This window comes from Micropterus dolomieu, linkage group LG03, assembly GCF_021292245.1.
Source record: "Micropterus dolomieu isolate WLL.071019.BEF.003 ecotype Adirondacks linkage group LG03, ASM2129224v1, whole genome shotgun sequence".
Classification (NCBI taxonomy): domain Eukaryota; kingdom Metazoa; phylum Chordata; class Actinopteri; order Centrarchiformes; family Centrarchidae; genus Micropterus; species Micropterus dolomieu.
Genome location: NC_060152.1, coordinates 16,934,651 through 16,955,715, shown reverse-complemented (window position 1 = coordinate 16,955,715; position 21,065 = coordinate 16,934,651). Strand labels below are relative to the sequence as shown.

Genomic DNA, 21,065 nt, shown 5'->3' with positions numbered 1-21,065 from the left:
TAACAATGAAGAAACAGGAGTCCAGAGCTTTAAAAGCCCTCAGCTCATGATGTTTGTTTCTTTTATTACAGTGGAGTGGATTAAAATCAGTGGTGGACTCCACCTGAAAGATTTCCAGCTCCAGCTTTGTCTCACACTCATTTGCCCCTTATATAATTATGTTAGCTGACATAATTGGAACCCGTGTTCCCATTGTACCTAATGTTATATTTTCAAATAAAGATTCACGAATTAGTCTCACTGGGTCTTATAAAAGACTTTTTCCTTTAGGTCTGGCAGCTGCCAGAACAAAGAAGATGAATGGAAGGTAGAGCTCCTTTTAAACGGTTAATAACTGCAGTAATATTCATGGTACATGGTAGTAATATATTACTGTATGTATGAATAATTTATGTTCAGGAAATGTATGCATACATGGGCTGATGATTGACATAGTCTGAGAATCTCTTGGTACATTTGCTTTGCCGAGATATAATTAAAATTTGATCGAAAAGGTTAATCTCACACAGAAAAGTGCTTCTCTGTATATAACGTTTTTTTAGATGTTTCCTTCTTGCTGCACTGTGGTGTTTGCAGTGATGCATCAGCAGCTTAGGCACTATCTGGCGGGGGGGTGGGGGGGTGGGGGGGGGGGGGGGGGGGGGTGTTAAGATGCCTTAAAAACTCACATGAAAATGGTGATTGTTAGACCCCTTTTAAAACTGACTCATATACTGCAAACTGGCATTCAGCTACATATGACTCATTTATGAAGCTGTCTTTGGAATTATGACTTATCATATGCACAGCATGATTTGCTGCATCAGTTGCCAGGACAGCAACATTATAAAATAAATCAATGGGGAAAGACTCAAGAGGAGTTTATAGCAGTTTACAGCCATGCTAGCAGTTCTGTGAGGCTGCACAGCAGTGCTTTGACCTAATGCTAATGCTAGCATGGCAACACATCACAATGACAATCTGATGTTTAGCTAATTGATGCAAATTTTTTAACATGTTTAGTATCTCAATTTAGTGTGTTAGCATGCTAACCTTTGTTAGCAGTAAACACAAAGTACAGCTGAGGATGACGGGAATGTGATTAGTTGTGCATGAATGTGAAACATACAATTTTGACCTGATGATGGTGCTAGGGGTGAAAAAAAGGATCACCTAAGGATTCTTCCGCTGGGGATCAATGTATTTACAAATTCACAATATCATGACAATCTGCAGTAACTGATATCAGCACAGTAACTTTAGAGTGTGTTTTTATTGACCATGATTTATTCAAGCCTTATCCAATCCAAGTGTGGATAAACTCACACTCACAACTGGGAGATTAGCAATCAAGCCTCAGCACTCTACTGTTACACATTAAGGTGTAAGAAAAGGGCAAGTATTCATTCTTTATACAATATGTAGCCTGTACAAGAAGTTGAGAGAAAATTTCAAAAGCTGAGTTATGAGATGCACAGTAAAATTTGAGGTAATCCATTTTGAGGTTCCGTTGCACACCACTGCTGCCTTTGTTAAAGCAGGTGTCATTTATTTTTTTCTGAAATGATAAATAGCCCTGCTCAGAAATACCATTAAAGTGCAGAGGGTAGCACACCTCATACAGACAAAACAAATAGTAGAAATCTGTTCTGCAGCATGATGAATGGTGATTCTGCCTCTCCCTGTGTGTCAACTCTAGTAGGCAAATTGTTCAGTCATTGTTTTCTCACCCAGGATGAAGGTACTGTAAAAGAATCGCTCATTTACAGTTGGGTGTATTGGCGGTAACTCCTGATTCCAGAAGTTACTGAAGAAACTGAAAGATGGAGTGGTATATTTATAGAAGGCTATAATGTTTTTATGACCTAAGCACGAAGCTATCAGCATTAATGAAAGTGAAAGGGTGTTTTAAAAAGTGAGATATGTCCATACAGAATTAGCAGTGAGCATCATGTAGGCCACAGCAGGCACTGTGCAGCCCATCTCAGAGTCTGCTATTGTCTTCAGTGGCACCTTATCTATAACATAATGCTGCACCATGACAGCGTGGATTGTGAGGAAAGCCACTGTCCCGATTACAGTTGTTAGGAGTAACAGTGACTACCAAGATACAGAATACAAGAATATATATAGCCATATATGGGCATGTGTCTCACAGAGATGATGTCAGCAAAGACCGCATGGGCTCCCCTTTCATTAGTAGAAATGGGAAGACAGAGTGGGTGTGTGCTCCTCTGAGCCATAAAGATAGACGCAGGGCATGCAGATAGTAGGGTGCGTGGCCTCAAGAGAGACAGGCAGGTTAAGTTAAATGAAGTGAAGGAAAAGAAGAAGCACATTAAGTAATGTCCATTACATGCAGATAAATAGCTAAAGGGGAACTTAGCATAGCTGCTCTAAGTTCAACATGGAATGAGAGGAATTGAAGGAAATAAAGGCATTAGCAGCTGTTCCAAAGCATCAGTGTTCGATAGACAGCACTGAAGGGCGAGAGGGGAGAGGGAGCAAGCAACAGAGAAGGGGGCAGAAAGAGAAAGAGAGCAAGAACAGAGGAGTGGCTGCTTTTGTTCAGTGTTCAAGTGTTTTACTGATCTAACTGAAGGCTTCCTGTGTCAGCACCATGGGAAAGTCAGGTAAGTGGAAACTACACCTTGAGGGTTTTAACTTTGATTGTATCAATTTGGCCTGAGTTAGAACTTTGCCCCTTATGAAACTGTGTGTGTGTGTGTGTGTGTGTGTGTGTGTGTGTGTGTGTGTGTGTGTGTGGGTGTGGGCGCGTGTGTGTGTGCATGTGCGTGTGCGTGTGTGTGTGCATGCGCGCTCATGTGTGTGTGTTTGCTTGTTTAGTGTATGTGTGTGCAAGCTTTGTTATATTTGAAAAATAGGACAAAGCACATACACAATTGCACTTATTTCTTTTCCTCTTTAGTGGTGCTTTCCATGAGATTTTAAAACTGCTCTCACCGATCCTTTGTTAAGCATGCTGTAGCATGCTGAGTAGGTGCTGGCTGTTAGGCAGCATTGGTATTTGTATTGTTTGTGTGTGGCTGTTTCAATGTGCCTATTGTGTGAGCACTCGAGAGATTGCGAGACCTATGAAAAGGGCAGTGAGTGATAGGCACCAGGCTGAGGGGGATGATGTGGATGACGTTTTCTACACCATCATCTGTCATCGGGTTGTACTCACTGTCTGAGGTCAGGCAGTCTTCAGGTGGTGAAACTCTGACTCACAATTCAGCTCCAAGTTCATATTATGTCGTCATGTACACATCTTCCTGTAGCATCATCACATCTCCTTTGTCATATTTCTCTCTCTGGTTGGCTAACCCTTCCTGTCTCTGTCCCCTCTGTGTCTCAGCCTCGAAGCAGTTTGCTGAGGAGCTGCTTCAGTGTCACAATGACTTCAGGAGGAAGCACCAGGCTCCTCCACTGAAGCTGAGCAGCAAGTTGAGCAGAGAGGCTGCCCGGTGGGTTAATGCACACACAGATCAAATTACAGCTGAAACCTAATTAGCAAGTACTACGCATACTAGCCATTGTCAAATCGCTCTGGATAACAGTGACAGTTTGAGCCTAGCCTGTCAAATGAAATAGCTACAAACTATAATATAATTTTGAGGGTCTGGGTTTGTATTCATTGTAATTACAAGTTGTGTTGACAATTTGTTACCTCTAATTGCAGCTATATTAACTTTTCATATCATTATCACAAACAAAGATAATTTATTCTGTTGAGTAAATGTAAACGGGATCATTGCCGTCGGAAAGGATAGAGGGGCAAATGTCTTGGATAATAGACTTTCAGTCCATTTCTTTATGCATGTCTGATGGTGCAATGGCAACAGCAACATTAAGCTGCTAAACAACCTCTAATTCTCTTATACTTGACATGGAAATGTACAGCAACATTCAAAGCACAAAGAATCTGTGTTGGGGAAAAAGAATGTCAATTCCTCAATTGATTTTAATACGTTAAAATGTATTTTTAAAAAAGTATGTCGTAGTATTTCATAATGTGAATGATAAACAGTCTACACCTAAGGTGGATGTCTTTAAATACTGTATTTTTACTGTCTCTGATTGTAAACATTTGAGTTTGGAGATAACCTACCATGTAATGTGTAGCACAGTTCATTGGAACATGGTATTTTTACCTCTCCCTTTGTGTCAACTGACGTTTGTAAAGGCATAACTGTTTCGCCCCTGCTTAGGAGGAAGGTTAAGGCATCATTCGCTCACACAGCTGCATGTTTTGGGAATAATTTGTGGTTTAAGTTTAGATTTAGAACATTATCCAACAAAATAAGTAACAAAGCTAACTGGACTTGTAATGGAAGAGCAGGAGTTCGCCCTGTCATCCAAAAAGTATCATTAACTCTTGTGATCAACCGCTGACATTTAACTTCTGTGGTTTATCCACACCATGTTCCATGAGTCACTGAGGTCACATGGCAGTCACATGATTGCCAATACTGTCTTTTCAATAGAGAAAAAGATGTGAACCATATCTTGGTAATACCACCCCAGATTGCAAATGCTGTCAACACTATGTTGATCAAACCTATAGGTTAGCATATACTCCTTTGTACAGTAGAGAGTGAACTTTCTAACAATTAAAAAACAAACTATTCCATGTGTAAATATTGTGTAAGCCCCAGATAGTCTTTTAACGGGTAACAGTATCAAACTTATTACCAAAAGCAGTTATTTAGAGAATCCGGTTTCCATCCAACACTGCAGATTTACACATAGACTAAACCTCTGAGGTAAGGGTTTTTCACTGTTTATCTTGAGGGGTGGAGGACAGCATGGTGCAGTAGGCTTTTAAAAACTGAGGCTTCTGGAAAGGCTACATCTGAAGAGGTGATGAGCTTCAAAGTATACACAACTCAAAATGGCATTTCTACAGTCTTCAGCAGTGCTATCCACAACTTTTATTTGTCCTCTGTTCCACAGTTATGCTGAAAGTCTGGCCAGCACACGGATTCTGAAACACAGCGTGGAATCCAGTAGAGGGAGCTGTGGAGAAAACCTGGCATGGGCCTCCTATGACCAATCAGGTACAGATCTATATGCATAAACACATAATCAAAATACTTACTTTTTTAAAAAAGCCCTCTCTGTGATCCTCCTGAGATACTTATACACATATGTAAGATCAAATAGGACACATTCCTCCATAGGTACAATAGGTTAGCCTGTGGGGCTTAAAGCAGACTGTCCTACCCTGAAACTGAACAGCTGGGATCTATTTCCCCTCCACTTCGCACTGTGTTTGAGAGCTCAGACACTATGACTCACTGGAGAAATATGTCAGAGCGGGACAGAGTGATTCATAAAACATCTCCTACAGTGCAGCACTGGGTGACAGAAAGTGCAGCACCATAAACATGCGCCCAAAAGGGATTTAAAGCTCCAGGGTGCAGTCTTTTAAGTTGCTGTCATTCTGATCAATATGTACGACACAAGTTAGATTTGATTGTCCTTTAAGTTGACACTTTGTCCTGTGCACGAGCAGGAAAAGACGTCGCAGACCGCTGGTATGATGAAGTGAAACAATACAACTTCAGCCGTCCTGGATTCTCCTCTGGCACTGGTGAGGTTTACACATGAAGTGTCTATCCATCTCACTCACTTCCGTTCATATTTCATATTTCAGTGGCAACCTTCCTCTGACCTACAGAATAGTAACTACAAATTGGGCAAAATGACTAAATTCAATATCATAATAATCATAAGTATTATTACAACCTTTCCGATATGAATATACAGTATGGCTGTGTGTGTGAGTGTTTTGCCGTGATACATTATATCAAACACTTCCCTTTATATGTTTTCATCTTGTCTTGTCTCATCTAATTTCTCCTCTTTTTTTCAGAGCATTTATCTCAATGTATCTTTTTCTTGCTTTGTTTCTCACGTTTACTCAGGCATAAGCAAGGTTGTTGTTATTCCCGTGTTGATGTCACACCTCAGTCAGCGTGTGACTGTCTGACTCAGTGACCAGCCATGGGGAAACTGAGGGGAAATCACAGTCCTGTGTATCACTCCTCAGCCACATGCCATTTCCAGTCTGCCCTAATTCCTCCAGATCATTTCCCATAGCCTCAGACTCTGTTTAACATGATCACACAGGAAGCAGATCAGTACTAGGAGCTTGTGACAGTAATTCACACTGATTCATATAAAGTTGTCTGATAGAGAAAGAAAGGAATAAATTGTACAGAGTGAAAGCAGAGGTTTGGGACTGGTGAGTGAGAGAGGAATTCAAATTCCTACGTCTGTAAATATTTAGAAGAACTTAAGTCTGTGTGCACTCAATTTCCACTATGTCCTAACAGTCAGTTTTTTCTCACGCTCACTCTATTTTATGCCTTTAATTTCTTTCCATTTCCCATTTCACTCACCACCTAGGCCATTTCACAGCAATGGTGTGGAAGAGCACTAAAAAGCTAGGTGTCGGTAAGGCCACTGCATCAGATGGTTCTTCCTTCGTGGTGGCCAGATACTTCCCAGCTGGGAATGTCACTAACCAGGGACACTTTGAGAACAACGTCCTTCCGGTTAAAACCTCCACCTAAAGATGTCTGGATCACCAACACTTGACTGAAGCCCAAAGGCATTAGTTTAATTTTCCAGGAGAGTCAAAATGTATCTGCCTGCACTGCTATGGGAAATACTCAGGAGAGCAATTCTTGCCTAGTAGAGAACCACACAACCATAGTTTGGAATGGTTTTATAAGATGAAATGCTTATCTGCTGGCTTAAAGTCCTAGTTGTAATTTGAAAAATAGACATGTGTATGATGCAGTGTTAAGAACGACGAAGCACTACTGTTAGACACTGCTAACAAAACATTCCCAGTGACCATTTGGAATGTACAGTATTATCTTGATTTTGATGGTTATTTACATTGCCTGTGACAGTATTTAATTCATTATTGCCAATACTTTTATATTTTCACACACTGAAATACATCATAGCCTCACATTTGTGTTTACGTAAGTCAAAGGGACAGACTTTTTACACTTACATGTAGAGGCATTGCAAAGTAATTTAAGGCTAATGACTCAGCATGCTTGGTTTGAATTTGTGTTACTGCCACCACTTGTCAAAGCAGAAACCTGCAGTCCCCGGTTTGTGTTTTGTACTCTAATCAGTTTGTACAATAAAGTTGATAGAAATTAATTTGGCACCTGTGTGTGCATGCTTGTGTAATCTGTGTTGTGTGACATTATACAAGAGTGAGAAACAGAAGAAAATGAGAGTTTAATTTCATAATGACACATCCACTTTTTTAGAAAAATGTGACATCTGAGTCTGGCACAGTGTTGGCAAAGTCTAACTCTATGGAGTATGATTCATTTAAGAACATTTTAGACAATGCAAGCATTTGTACTTGTAAGCACTGATTAATGAGCATTTAAAGGTCTGAATAACTGTGAGACTTGCATAAATCTTCTGGGACCAAAAAAACAATTTAGCAGTGCAAAGTATTTCTTTAATATCTGCAGACCACTTCTGCAAAGCATGAAAACAATTATATGTAATAATAATCTTACAATGCAGAATACTTGCAATGTTTCTTTTAAAAAGCCATTACCAGAAATTATGATTTCGCCTTGCCTATTTCACCCAGTCCTTGGCATCTGCCACACATGAATAGCATGTGATGATTCAGTGTGCCTTTCTCTTGAACCCATTAAGTCATTTTTGGACAATATAAATAACCAAATTTGTTCTCATGAAGACTTTGATATACCGATGAAAAATAAGCCTTTTTTTGTTTTTCAGTTGCTTATACTTTAAAATAATAAAACAACATCAGCATCAAAAACAATTAACTTAGACTATATTGTTGTCACTCAGTTTGAGTGACAGCAGGTTACAATTTTGTGTTGAAAGTTTATATTTTAGATCACATACTATCAAATCAAAACATTTGAAATAATTTATAGATTTTACATTTACATATGATACTATTTAAACATTTTTTGATGTTAAAGATTGGCAAAAATCAAAATAAAAAAAGCATGGGGGTTGTTTTGTAGATATGGCAATGGCAATTTTATTTAATTTAGCACTTTTCATTACACATAAACTCAATGTGCTAATTCTGAAAATGGGGTAAGGAAAAAACAGGCCTTGTGAATTTGCAGAATGTTAAGGACTGTGCTGCTCCTAATGTTAAAACAAGTTACACCAAACTAGCTGCAATATCTTCAGGAAAATCAGTCTTACAGTGCAGTCACAGCCCACATTGGAACAAACTTTATTTAGCAGATTTTGGGGATGCAACATACAGTAGCAGCGATACAGAAGAATCAGTGGCGTTTAGGCTTTATAGGCTGGAGGAGGGGTACAGGAGTCAAATCATCACCACTCACATGGTCAGCTCCTATAAAGAAGAGGGATAGAAAGACAGAAGGGACAGATAGAGAAAGTAGGTAATAATTTAAACAATGAAAACAATTGAAAATTCAACAAATAAAACATGGGGAACTCTAGGAGATGTTTCACATTAAAAAAAACATTCTCTGGGATAGTCAGTATGAGAAGCTCTCTTTTTACTTGGAAAACTTTTGCTAGTGGTGTTAAGGCAGCTTCATCTTGCTTTCCACCAAATCAGGAACAAAATCATCTGCGTCACTTACACAACTCAGTTATCTCAGTGTGAGTTGTTGCTGCCACCTAGTGGGCATTAAACTGCACGGATGACTTACAGAACCTTAGAGGTTGCTCAGTTACTGGGGAAAAATTCTGCTTGTCATTTGTCCTCTGCTCTTTCTCCTTTACCCTCCCCTTCCACGCACTCCACTGCTCACTGGCTATGACTCATTATTTTGTTCACCATCTGCCCTCCCTCTACCCTCTCACTCTTCCTTCCTTGCTCCCTCCTCCCCCCTCCTTCCTCCTCACCATGATAGCGTTCACAATGTCATTCTTGTTGTGTTTCAGTGCACGGACAGCCTTGGCTCTTGACACATTGGCCTGAGCCATCACCAGCTCAATGTCCCTCTGCTCAAGACCTCCCTCATCCACCTGATGTACAGAAAGAAAGAAAAAGACAGAAAGACATCAAACATTTTACAGAGCACTACAACATACTGTACTGATATCAGTGTGATAGGTGGTCAGAAACAATAGTTTTAGCAGTAAGCACCTCTTCTTCCTCCTCATCACTCTCCTCCTTGATGGTTAGGCTAGGTGGGACAGGTGGGGCCAAGGGAGACGAGGTCACAGGCACCTTGAATTTCTCTGCGGCTGCTTTGTGAGCCTGCTGAGACAGATCCTCAATCTGAGAGGAGATGAGAGGAGAGATTGAGAGGTAATACAATACATGTACTGAAACTTGAGAGAGAAAGAAAGAAAGAAAGACTTACCTTTGCTTCGCCAAATACAATGTAAATGTCTGATGCGGGGCTTTTGAACACATCTGGTCTGCTGATAACAAACAAGATACTCTTGGACTTCCGAATGGTGATTCTGGTCACACCGTGGACCGGCTTCAGACCCAGTTTAGACATAGCCTGCAGGCATGTATAGCAGCAGAGAGAGTGAGAAAGACAGACAAAATAACACACATTAAACAATATTCTCAAAGGAGCAATTGGTTTCATAATCAGTTTGATAATTTCTTTGACCACTTCATTAATTCTATTTTTATTCTTTTCAGTTTCTCTGACCTTGCGGGCCTTCTTCTCACTGCGGCTCTGTTTTGGTCTGTTTAGCCCTTCATCTGCAGAGGAGATAGACTGAAGGAAAAACCATATATGAATTCCTTTACTGCAATAATAATTTCAGTTTTGTTAATATCACCAAAAGTGACTCATCTTATACACAAAAACATTTTTGCTGCTATTTTGCAGTTGCCAGGCAGCTTTATTTTCTCGTGCACATACAGGAAGTGATGTATTTAACAGCAGCAGTAACAGCGGTTCGTAAAAAAAAAAAAAAGAAAGAGAAAGAACATAAATATCCTTAAACTTCATCAACCAATCAAAAATAAAAATAAAAAAGTAGGGCAATAGCAGATTATCTCTCAAAAGTGCAAGAGCAAAGAAAAGCTTACATACCATGACAAATTACATACAGAGGGCCAAATATGACATGTGATTCATTATTTCAATGTGAAGCAAACTGTTTCCTTCTAATTGTGAAATCATTACTTTATCATCATTGTTTTACTCATGTCCTCTCTAGCATGCCATAGTTTTTATAAAAGATGTTTAAAATGATGTGGGGATAACTCAGTACAAGCAGAGATGAGCAGCGTGAACAGACTCACCTGGGGCTCTGATGGTCTCAATGGCTCTGGCTCCTCTAGCTCAGGCACTGACCCCTCACTCTCAGACTCATTACAGGAAGCCAAAATGGAACCTACACAAGCACATATTCAACATACATTCAAGTGCATGTAGTGAGGCTTATAATATCCTTATTGCTATAGAAACAAATCACCAAAGTAGAAGTAATGAGGGCATTAGTGACTCTATCTCATTAGTGCTATGCTGATAAATAGTGTTCATTAAAAAAATCCAAAAGCTCATTTAATCAACACCAGGAAATTTAATTAGCCTATGGGAAATGAATTTAATTATATCTCAATACTATGTGATTTTTAAATGATATGCAATGCACTTTTGGTAACAAGAGAGCCCACTTCATCCATAATTCAAACAGTCAACTATATAATGCTGAGAATTTACATATCTTGTGATGTCCTTTGTCATAAAAGCACAGCCACTTCAAGCTATTCTGTCTTGGATCATCATTTTAAATTCAAACACATGTAGCCTACATGTATCACATTATAACAATAACTCCAGGTTTACTATAGAACTAGCAGAAAGACACACGAAAAGAGGCAGAAAGAAAAGGGTGGAGTGTATAACACAGAGCCAAAGAAATTTAGGGGATTTCTGAAGCTGACGCCATATCACATACGAGATTCAGAAACAACTCACAATTGTTTTTGAAGGATAGGTCGATGTCTTCAGTAATCTTGTGGCTGTGGTTGATTGGACAGCCTGAGTGTCTGTCGGCTATTTGGTGGGCAGAGAAAGGCTGTATTTCCCGTTGACTGGATGGACCAGACTCTTTCTGCATATATCCATTTCTGTTTCCTGCAACTCCTCTGGGCTGGGATCTGTGACCACGCTGAGGCAGTTGACCATCATCCTCACTGTCTGTCTCTTCCTCAGCAAAACTGGGACCTTTAAGAGCACACATTAATTGATCATATTTGTATAAGGAAGCTCACATTTTACTTTGTTTTAACAAACTTTAGCTTATTTTTTGTTGCTTAAAACCAACCAGGAACAGGGGATTGGCAATTTTTCTTTTTGACAACAACCCCAACTTTCATAGCACCCTTTAACTGTTGTCAGTAAGAACAAGGAATTCCTGTGTATCAATCTAACAAGTCATCATTTCCATACTCACCTCTGCACCTGTCTTGTGTGCTCCATGTGCGACCTTCCTCGATTTGTTTGTGAGGCTGGATGTTGAGATTAGGCTGAGACTGTGAATAGGACTGGGCACCGGAAGTAGGGTCTGGAACACATGCTGAATCCAGAGTCCCAGACCCAGGTGAAGACGACTCTTGGGTGGGCTGGGACAGGCTTAACAGCATGGCAGTGGAGAATGAGGGTGAAGAGACACTTGTGGCAGATGTGGTTGATGTAGAAAGGACAGCAGTGACCTCTTGGAGGTTGTTGTTAGAAAGAAATTGGGAATCTTGTTGTGTTGTGGGAGAGGTAGAGCAAATTGAAGGGGCGATGGGGCACATGGTGTGTGAAGACTTGGCTGAGACAATAGGTTGGGATTCCTGCACAGGTGTGGGAAGTTTATCCTCTGGATCTGTGGAGGCACAAGGTAGAGGGGAGGAGGAGGAAACGGGAGATGTTGAGGAAGAAAGTGGAGCCAGATAATATGATATGGTATCCTGGGAAGGTGGGCTGTGGCCAGTATCTATGTTGTTGTCATTAATGTCCACTGTGCTTCCTCCCTGATTATCAGATAGTGGTCTGTTATCAAGCACTTCCTGTTTCTGATGTAATTCTTGGTTCATTGCCGCCACATTGAGGTTGTCTGGTTTATGTGTGGCAGAGTTGCAGTATCCATGGCTAGAACTGCGACTGTCATCCCCCTGTATCTGTGAACCAGATTCTGCATTGTCTGTCTCAGATGTCCTCTTTTGACAGTACGACAATGGAGCTTTGTTTTTTGCTTTTCTGCCTTTTTTAGTTTTAGAATTGTCTGCGACCCCCTTTGACCATCCATCTGCAGCAGCATTTAATGGAACAGAAGGTTTCTTTGGATCATCAACTGATTCAGGGCTCGAATCAGCATGACTGCCTTTCTGAGATGCTCTGTGTTTGTTCTGCTTCCCTCTCCTCCCATTCTTAGCAGCAAGTGGTTTATCTGTGCAAAGTTCCCCTTTAGGGGTGTGACACACAAAGTGCTCTGGACCATTCGGTGCAGGAGAGGTTGATATTCCTTTTTTGTTCTTCTTATCTTTCTCTTCGCCTCTTTTAGCTTTGTCTTCTGATTTTTCTTCCTCATCTTCTTCCCCTGAGTTACAAACAACACACTGCTGTCCTCTAAAGGCATCTTCAGTCTTTGGTTCATTAACAAGTCTTTCAGTCACAGGACTGACATCAACTTTTCTTTGGCCTTCAGTGTGAGGCTCCACCACCTCTGGTTCTGACAGAGAACCAGAATTTTCCATCTTGTCTTTACAAGCTCTACTTGGTCTTGATTCATTAGATTTACATTTAGGAGTAAAGGAGCCAAATGATCCATGTAGCAAAGAAAATGCTTTATTACTCTCCGGAGTGCTTGTGTGACACTCTGGACTAGTATGACATCTTGACTTGGTTTTATCGGTTGAACTGAGATGTTGGTTTGTTACAGCTTTGTTCCCGTGAGTTTCAACTAATGGTACTGACATACTTCTGATACCTTCTTTTGAGGACGCTACCTGTCTTGTGTCTGATGTCTGGTTTATGGAACTGTCTGTTGTTTCTCCGTCTTCATTAGAAATTGTGTCAGAAACCTGAGGTGGCATCTCCTCAAGTGGAATATTGGACACAGACTCTCTGACATTGACACTCACACTCTGGGGTCTCACTTCCTCTGATAGCGCATTCAGACTTCCACACATAGCTACTTCCAAGGAGTCAAAGGCATTGTTTTTGCTAGAATTCTTCCAGGTGTCTTGTATTTGCATGTCTGTGTTATCTCCATCATTATCTGGATTTAGATTACTGACATCATCTTCTGGGAATCTGGAGCTTCCATCCTCCCCTCCCCCTGCTTCTGAGATCTCTTCAATGGACTTCCAATGGGCCAAGTTGGACTCAGAAGCTCCTTCTCCTACCAATTCTTCATCCGCCATCTGGTCCCTCTTACCACATAGACTGTTGTTATCTTCCTCATCCAGAACAGAACCCAGAACATTGTCATAATTTTTGCACACTTCACTGCCCATGTTGGGAACCACAGCCATCTGTGTACTCTGGCCATCTGTGTCACACATAAGCAAACTCTCCGCCTCTAACTCGTACCTCTTCCCCAGAGACAGGGAGAGAGACTCCCCTGCTCCCCAGACACCAAACTCAGCGCCTGATGATAATCCTAGACCAAAACCTAGCCCAATCCTGTCATCACACCATGCTCCAGCTCCAGGAGCCATCTCCCTGCTCGTGTCTGTTTCTGAGTTTTCCCTTTTGGGTGAGATAGCAAGGGGAGAGTGTGGGGATCCAACAGCTCCCAGCACCCCCTCATCAGCAGTGAGGGTGTTTTCCCTCAGGTTCTCCTGGGCAGAATCACTGGGGCAGTGTTCAGGGGTCAGGGCCAGATTGTCAGCAAGTTCTGAGATGACTTCTGGAGAGGCAGAAACAGGGATATTGCTGGGGTTGGGACTAGGGTCTTTAGGGCAGGAGAGAAGAAGAACACCTTTATTCAAGTCATTGGTGGCAGTGGCCATATTCAGAGAGGGTCCAGAATCAGTGTTTTTACACTCCACACTCATAGACTCAGCTGAGGGATTCCCATTCTTCTGGTCAAGCTCAGTGTCACTACACATCGCCTCTGCTCCTCCAGGCACCTCAGATTTATTGGAGAAAGACTTTGATAATACAAGTCTACTTGCTCCTACAGTCCTGTGGCTTTCTGGCTGATAATGACGAGGCTTGATGAGCAATTTGAAAGAGTCTCTTTCTGGTTCCTCTGTGGGTTCGTCCCCTGAATAATCATTGCTCTGTTTCAAATCAACATCTTTCATCTGGGGATTTTCCTCCGTCAATTCTTCTGGAAGAACCGAACTGTTAAAGTCTGTCATCTCCTGTGTGGGAGTGGCAGAAGGAGGATAGATGTGGAACTCAGCAGCAGGGTCAGGTGGAGCCTGAATGACAATAGGAGTGGTGGAAGGGTTAAAATGAGGGCTGTCTTTAAGCTGCTCAAGGGGGTTGGAAGAACCAGAGATATCCATCATCTCACTCTCACTCCCACTCTCATCCAGGTTGCTGGAGGACTCCAGCTGACAACAAATTGCTTCTGAATGGCAATCCACTAGTTGGTCTGTGCTCACTTGCGTGTGCAAAGGTTTTGTCTGACCTGTTTCAAAGGTAGATTCCTGTTCAGGGTCTGACTGAGGTTCAGGGGGTTTAGGTTCATCCAAATGTTTGGGTTCTATATTGTTGTCTTTGGGGTGTACAGAAATGGCTTCAGAAAGACAGGTGGCTTTTGGGTGATCCGCTAGTTTGTCATTGCTCAGTTGTGTGTGCAAAGGTTCAGTTTGACCTGTTCCAATGGTAGACCCCTGTTCAGGTTCTGGTTGGATTTCAGTTGGACCAAGTGCATCCACTGGTGTGGGTTCTAATGTTTGTGCATGCCTCTCAGTGCTGTACAGACGTTCGTCTTCTTCTCCATTATAGGAGGCAGAATCTAATGAGTCATCTGTATCATCTTGGAAACAGAAGGCTTCGTCCAACCCCTCATTGATTGATGTCTCTGAAAGTGAATGAAGGAAGGATGCTGAGCTGTCCTCACCTGTAGGATCCTCCACTGCTTTGCTATCGCGCTTCTCTTCCTCCTTTTCCTGCTCTTCTTCTTCCTCCTTTTCCTCTCCTTCTACCACTTTCACCTCTACCTTAGCTTCCCCACCTGCCTCATCATGGTCCTCATTGTCACTGTCTTCATTGTTTTCATCATCATTATTCCTGTCAGCAACTCCACTAGCATTGAAATCAACATCATCATCATCATCATAATCAAAATCATCATCCTCTTCATCATCATCGTCATCTTCAACATCCGCCTCCTCCTCTCCTGCTGCATATGCATTAACATCCTTTCCTTCATTTCTGTCATTAACTTCTCCTATTTCATTCTCTTCCTCTGTGGGGAAGAGGGTAATTTCCATTGAATCCGCCTTAAAGATAAGGCTCGTGTGGAGGGGAAAGGAGATGAGGGAGGCAGGGATCATCCTTTCCTCCTCTGGTATATCATCAGCACAGGCTGCCTGGGAGAACAAGAAAGAACTGGGGCTGAGCCTACCAAAGGCTCCAGGACAGAAGGCATCCAGGGGAATGACAGGTGAGTCAGGGCTAAGGCTAGATGAGGCCATGGTCATGTTCTCTGAGTCAGGAGTCAAGGCAGTGGAGGGTAATTCTGAGTGGTCATCCATCTGTCCATAATGTTCCTCTGATATACATGCCTCCAGTTGCAGTTTCAGGCCTGTCTGTATGGGTCTAGAGTATTCTGCTTTCCCAGCACTGGCCTCTTCCAGTGGGCAGAGTGAGCTTTCAGACTCTCCTCCATCCTCCTGGGAGTCACTGCTACGGCTGCTGCTGCTCCTTAGAGGGGATGTATCCTCAGTCACCCAGCAAGGACGACAACTTTCTCTGGAAATCTTGATTTCATCCCCTTTTGGAGCCTCTTCCTCCTCGAGTATCACTGTCCCTGTTATACCTATCTGTGAATTCATGACAAATTCCTCAGGACGGTACAGGCAGAAGTCCCCTGAACTGCTCTGGGCTATTTCTATTTCTACTCGTCCCTTTTCCTCTGCAACTTCATCTCCAATCTCTGATAAGGAGCTCACAAAGCAAGCAGGGGCCTCCTGTGCTTCTTCTGTGAGGAGCAGGTTGGGAGAAGTGGAGGGGGAGGTGGAAGATGTGTAAGAGGAGGCCCAGCTCCCTCCCTCTGCTGTGATATAAGAGCCAGAGGGAGAAGTGAGAGGGGAACAGAGTTCCTCGCTGTCTGAGGGAGAGCCAGGGGAGAGTGGGCACGCTGGAGAGCCAGGATATGAATGATGTTTAAGGTGCGAAGAACGAGAAGCCATCTTGATTGGGGTGGAAGGGGCAGTATAGTACAGGTCAGGGTCAAGAGATGAGGGCACACCCACTCGAAGTGGGTCAACAGTATAGGATGGCTCAGAGAAGGACAAAGCAACTGGACAGGCCAGCTCAGATAAAGGAAGGGAAGGCACTTCGTCTTGAGAAAGGATCTGACCCGCTTCCTGGTTGTCCATCAAACGGTCATCTGTTGTGATTGGCTCTGGGGAGGAGGATGGCAAAACAGGGTTGTGAAAAGGGGAAGGGAGTATGGTATGGGGCTGCACAGGGTCTTTTTGCTGAGCCTGCTGTTTTTGAGGGCTTTGGGCTTGGCTTTCCTCTTTGCTGATTTCCAGCTGTATCTCTTTTCCTTGTGACTGAAGACCTGAAAAGCTTGGGATAGCTGGCAAAGGGATAGCCTGACCACTTGGCTCAACCAGGGATTTCCCTATCTGGATCTCTGTTGTTTTGATCAGTGTCTCTTGACCCATTACCACTCTTGTGTCAATGGTCTGTGGCTCTTGATAGTCACTCTCCACCTCAGAACCAGTCAGGACCTGGGAATAACACATTATACATACATATTAAAGTTCATATCAGTATACCACTAAAATGTGTCTGGTACCATATTTGATTTAAAATTGCAAACATGTTCTTACACAAATAACACACACCTTGATTCTCTCCATTTTAACAGGGACATGGCGACCACATGGCCCATGACCACCTAACTTTCCAGACAATCTTGGTGTGTTGTTGCGATGGTCAGAGCCTTCAGGTTGAGGTCTTGGGGTACCAGAGGAGCTAGGGGTTGCATGAAATATTCGTGGTCCAAATGGAGAGGTGTATGCTGGGAGAAGCTTCTGAGGAGTACTAGGAGAAGGGCTAGAACCACTGTCACTAGGGGAGGAGCCGCTGTCACTAGGGGTGGAGTCAGTAGACGGGTGTCTGGTCATGTCTGAAAGCAGAAAAAGCTATGTAAAACAATAGTTTACATAAAGGGATGGAGCAGTTGCAATCAAAATCTTGAATTAGGAAAAAGGGGGATACTGTGAACATAATATTCCTGCCTATAGTGGCCCACCATAAGGCTGAAAGTGGAAAACAATGCTTCTCTACATACAGTACAGTATCTTCATTCACCTCTCTGTTTCTCCTTCTCTTACTGTATCAACATACACAAATGCACAATTAGCCTTTGGCAAAAAGGAACTATCCACTTGTTCTTCCAGGCCATGCTATCATCTTCATTAACTGTCATCATGAATGGGGAAATCATTCAGATGAAAAGGGGGACAGAGGTGAGGGGAGGGAGTCTTCTTTATGAGAAAGAAAGGGAAAGTAAATGGAAGCAGATGGAATTGACTGACTGTATTCTTCATTTGTTTCAGTTCCACTGCCTATCTTTAATGATTTTCTTACGTTGGATTGATTACCATAACACAAAACCATACATTCACTGAAATTTTCCTTAAGAACGTGACATGTGCCTTTTTCTCTATGACACACAGGGAGGGAACAGAACCTTCATTTGCTCTCTTAACTGGGGCATTGCCACGGTGACCTGAATCCACATGCTGATTGGCCATTATAACACACAAGTGGATCAGCTCTGTGCCAGCTACAAAAGCACACACCCTCACACACACATATACAAACACTTGCTCTGCCAGGAACCCAGATACCACTTACTAATTCACTCACTCTTCTGTATCCACTCCTGTGTCTCCCTCAAGATTTTTCTCTTAACGTTTTCCTATCTAATCCTCTCTTCAGTCCTGTTTTACACATGAATAAATAGCTGCCTCCCCTTGTTTCACTTTTAGTTGTGACTCTTCGCTTCCTTCTCTCGCCTCCATGTTCTTTTTACCTTTTGACATTGTATATCTGCTTTGCTTCTCCTCCCTCACTGCTCTATTGCCCTGCCTGTGATGGTGGTGGATGCAGTCATCAGCACTTAGCAGCCCTGCCTGATCATTGCCCCAATAATAAGTGCTAGGTGTATGTGTGTGCATTCTGCGTCAAATCTGCCACTAATCAGAGAGATGCGGAGTTAAGCATGCACAAAAGCCAACTCATGTTCTCCACTTGCGCTACGCTAATATTGTTAATAGGTATTGAACATTGTAATTGTTGAACATGTAATTGTGATGTATATTGGGTTTTATCCTGCATAGCCTACTAAAAAGGCACCGAGCTTCAGTGACCATATGCACAGGCAAACAAAAATCCAGTCCACCTGATTTATAGAAAATAGCTACATTGAACACATTCAGAATAATTGGATCTTTCTCCCTTATATGCTAGGCATTGGAATCCCAGTTGGACAGCATACATTTTGAACTACTGTTTTGCTAGGCTTTTAAACAAGTCAGTGACATGTATTATGCCTGCTAGCATAACTGTCATCTCTTTGCTGCAGATTCAGCACTGCAAATAGTCCGTGGATGTCTGCCTCTCTTCCCCTCACTGGCCCAGCCTGAGAGTCTCCTCTGGGGGAATGCAGTAAAATCGAGCACCCAGCTTGCCAAACAAGGAGCAGGCCGCAGCAAGCTGAGCAGACTGGAGCTGCGTCACAGAGGCTGCAGTGCTGGCCTGTCAGCCCCAAGGGGAGCATCTATTACAACTAAGATTCAGATTGAATCATGAAGAGACACGCCTGTAGTCTCATATGTTTCTTTGTCTTTCTCCATCTGCCCCCCCACCCCTTCTTTAGTTATAATCAGTCCCCCCCTTTCATCAAGTATCTGCCACAATACAAGTTATAACCACAGCATCCGACAATTCTCTCTCCTCTCTCCTCTGCCAAGATTCAGGGCAAGAAAGCTTAAAATAATTTCAAGCCTAAGAACAGTTTAGGGCAATGATGAAGTTAAAGCAGGGACATTTCCACAACAGCAAACCACTGAAAACAACTTCCAGTAGAGAGGAGGCAGGGAGTTTTCTTAATGCAGATGAGAGATCGGGAGGGTCAAGATTCTATTGATGTCCCCTTGATTACAATCATGCAATCAGAGTGAGAATGTCACTGGAACAAAGGCTTGTGACCACTGTGTCTCTGAAAGTTATTGCACGAAATATAGGTTTCATGAGTATGGGGTATACTGTTGTAAACACCTGACAGTTATGATGGCTAAACTTAATGGCCACCTTATCTACTCAACCTTTCTCTCTCCCTATTAAAATTTTCCTTTAATTACCTTTTTCATGATTTCACAACTTCAGATATACAGCAGCAACACGAGGAATAACAGGACCAGATAAAACAATTGGCAACAATAACAAAAGCTCTTGTGGTTGTGTTTGTGTTTTCCTACAGAGTGCTGCCATGCTGCTGTGTCATGCTCCTGCTGAGGCTGGGGGAAGGGAGGAGCAATTCTACACTGCCCTTACCCACAGCTCACAAAATTGCTGGGAGGATGTGGATGCAGATTCCAGGGCTGAAGATGGGGCAGTGGGAGGAGGGATTGGGGTAAGGAGGACAGGATTAGGAAAGGGGAAGATTGGGCTTGGGGTTTTGATAAGCATGGGGTGGAGCGCTGGAGGGGGAGAATTACACAAAGGTTTTGGAAGTCCAAATGTGTATTTAGACGAGAGATTAGATTTCAGAATTTAGCGCATAGGAGTGCATAGAAGTGGGCTGGGAGTTCACAGTTCTGGGTTGGAGGCTTTGGGGAGGCTGCTTATACCTGGGAGCTGGAGGGGGAGACAACATGCTGTTTAGTGAGGAGGCCAATATGCAGCCGAATAACAGCTTACACAAACTGCACATGTCAACAGAAAGATAGAAATGACCCAGCTCTAAACTGACTGTTCTCCACATGCCAGTTTCAAACAGATTGTGTTTAGCTAACAGTATCTTACACTATCAAAAGCTAGTCTCTGTAATTATGCCATGCTTTCTCATGCTAACTCACCCCCTACTGCCCCTCCTGCCCCAATCTATGTAACACTATCCACTTGCTCTACACTAACCATCCTCTTCTCTTGCTTTCTGTCTTCAATTATATATATACCTTTTTATTACTTTTTTCTTCCCATCCCCAACCCCAGAGATCCTACCTGGTCCAGGAAGCCCTGTTTCCTCAGCTGCCTGATCTGGATGTTTGTCGGTGGGGACAGATCTGTGAGCGTTCTCCCCCGGCATGCTTCTCGCTGGCTCTCTTTGGCTCTGACGCAACAATAAACCATACAGCCGGAACAGACAAGGTGAACAGGGAGAGGGAGTGAGAGAGTGAGAGAAAGAAGAAGAAGGGGAGGGCCCCCCCCCCCGAATGCTCAGCGACCCAACACTCAGATCTTCCCTGCTGCACGTGTCCTTCTACTTGTGTGCATTTGAATATGAGACAGAATGAGACAGACAGGGAGAGAAAGAGTGAGAGTGAGAGATGGAAGAAGAGGCTGGTCTCTCTCTCTCTGTGGTGCAGCACAGTGATGCTGCTGTTGTGGGCGTGTGTTAGAGCCCCATGATCCAGTTCATCTGAATATGTGTGTTTCTATGTGTGTAGAATCTGTGAGGAAGCTGCAGTATTCTCTCTTAATGCCCAATTCCTGCCTCCCTCTCTCCCTCCCTCCTGCCTCCCTTCCATCCTCCCTGTATCCCTCCCCCCTTCTCTCTCAGCCAAGCTATGACTGGATCTTGGGCGATGATGTCAGCAGATTTCCACTGCTTTCTCAGTGCTGCCCTCAACCTTGAAGGAAAGAACTAGTACTGCAAAAACATGAAGATAAGAGAGAAATCAA

General features: G+C 42.8%; 2 protein-coding genes across 4 annotated transcripts; one reads left to right on the top strand and one right to left on the bottom strand.

Moving 5' to 3' along the window:
- Positions 1-2,213: 2,213 nt before the first annotated feature.
- Positions 2,214-7,167, top strand: glipr2l (GLI pathogenesis-related 2, like). Of its 2 annotated transcripts, none has more exons than XM_046044674.1 (5): positions 2,214-2,612; positions 3,338-3,446; positions 4,936-5,039; positions 5,498-5,575; positions 6,394-7,167. In XM_046044674.1, exons 1-5 carry the CDS (start codon positions 2,600-2,602, stop codon positions 6,558-6,560), a joined length of 471 nt encoding a protein of 156 aa, XP_045900630.1. In that variant the 5' UTR covers positions 2,214-2,599; the 3' UTR covers positions 6,561-7,167. The 2 variants fall into 2 exon arrangements, with proteins under 2 accessions (XP_045900630.1, XP_045900629.1); XM_046044673.1 differs by lacking the exon at positions 2,214-2,612 and adding an exon at positions 3,095-3,190.
- Positions 7,168-7,229: 62 nt separating this feature from the next.
- On the bottom strand, positions 7,230-20,707 carry nacad (NAC alpha domain containing). Of its 2 annotated transcripts, XM_046044672.1 has the most exons (11): positions 20,598-20,707; positions 20,385-20,565; positions 16,997-17,280; positions 11,425-16,879; positions 10,947-11,195; positions 10,268-10,359; positions 9,666-9,734; positions 9,363-9,509; positions 9,143-9,277; positions 8,899-9,021; positions 7,230-8,377 (listed from the first exon to the last, which is right to left on the bottom strand). In XM_046044672.1, exons 2-11 carry the CDS (start codon positions 20,467-20,469, stop codon positions 8,363-8,365), a joined length of 6,654 nt encoding a protein of 2,217 aa, XP_045900628.1. In that variant the 5' UTR covers positions 20,470-20,565; positions 20,598-20,707; the 3' UTR covers positions 7,230-8,362. The 2 variants fall into 2 exon arrangements, with proteins under 2 accessions (XP_045900628.1, XP_045900626.1); XM_046044670.1 differs by having other exon boundaries at positions 20,385-20,690.
- Positions 20,708-21,065: the final 358 nt, after the last annotated feature.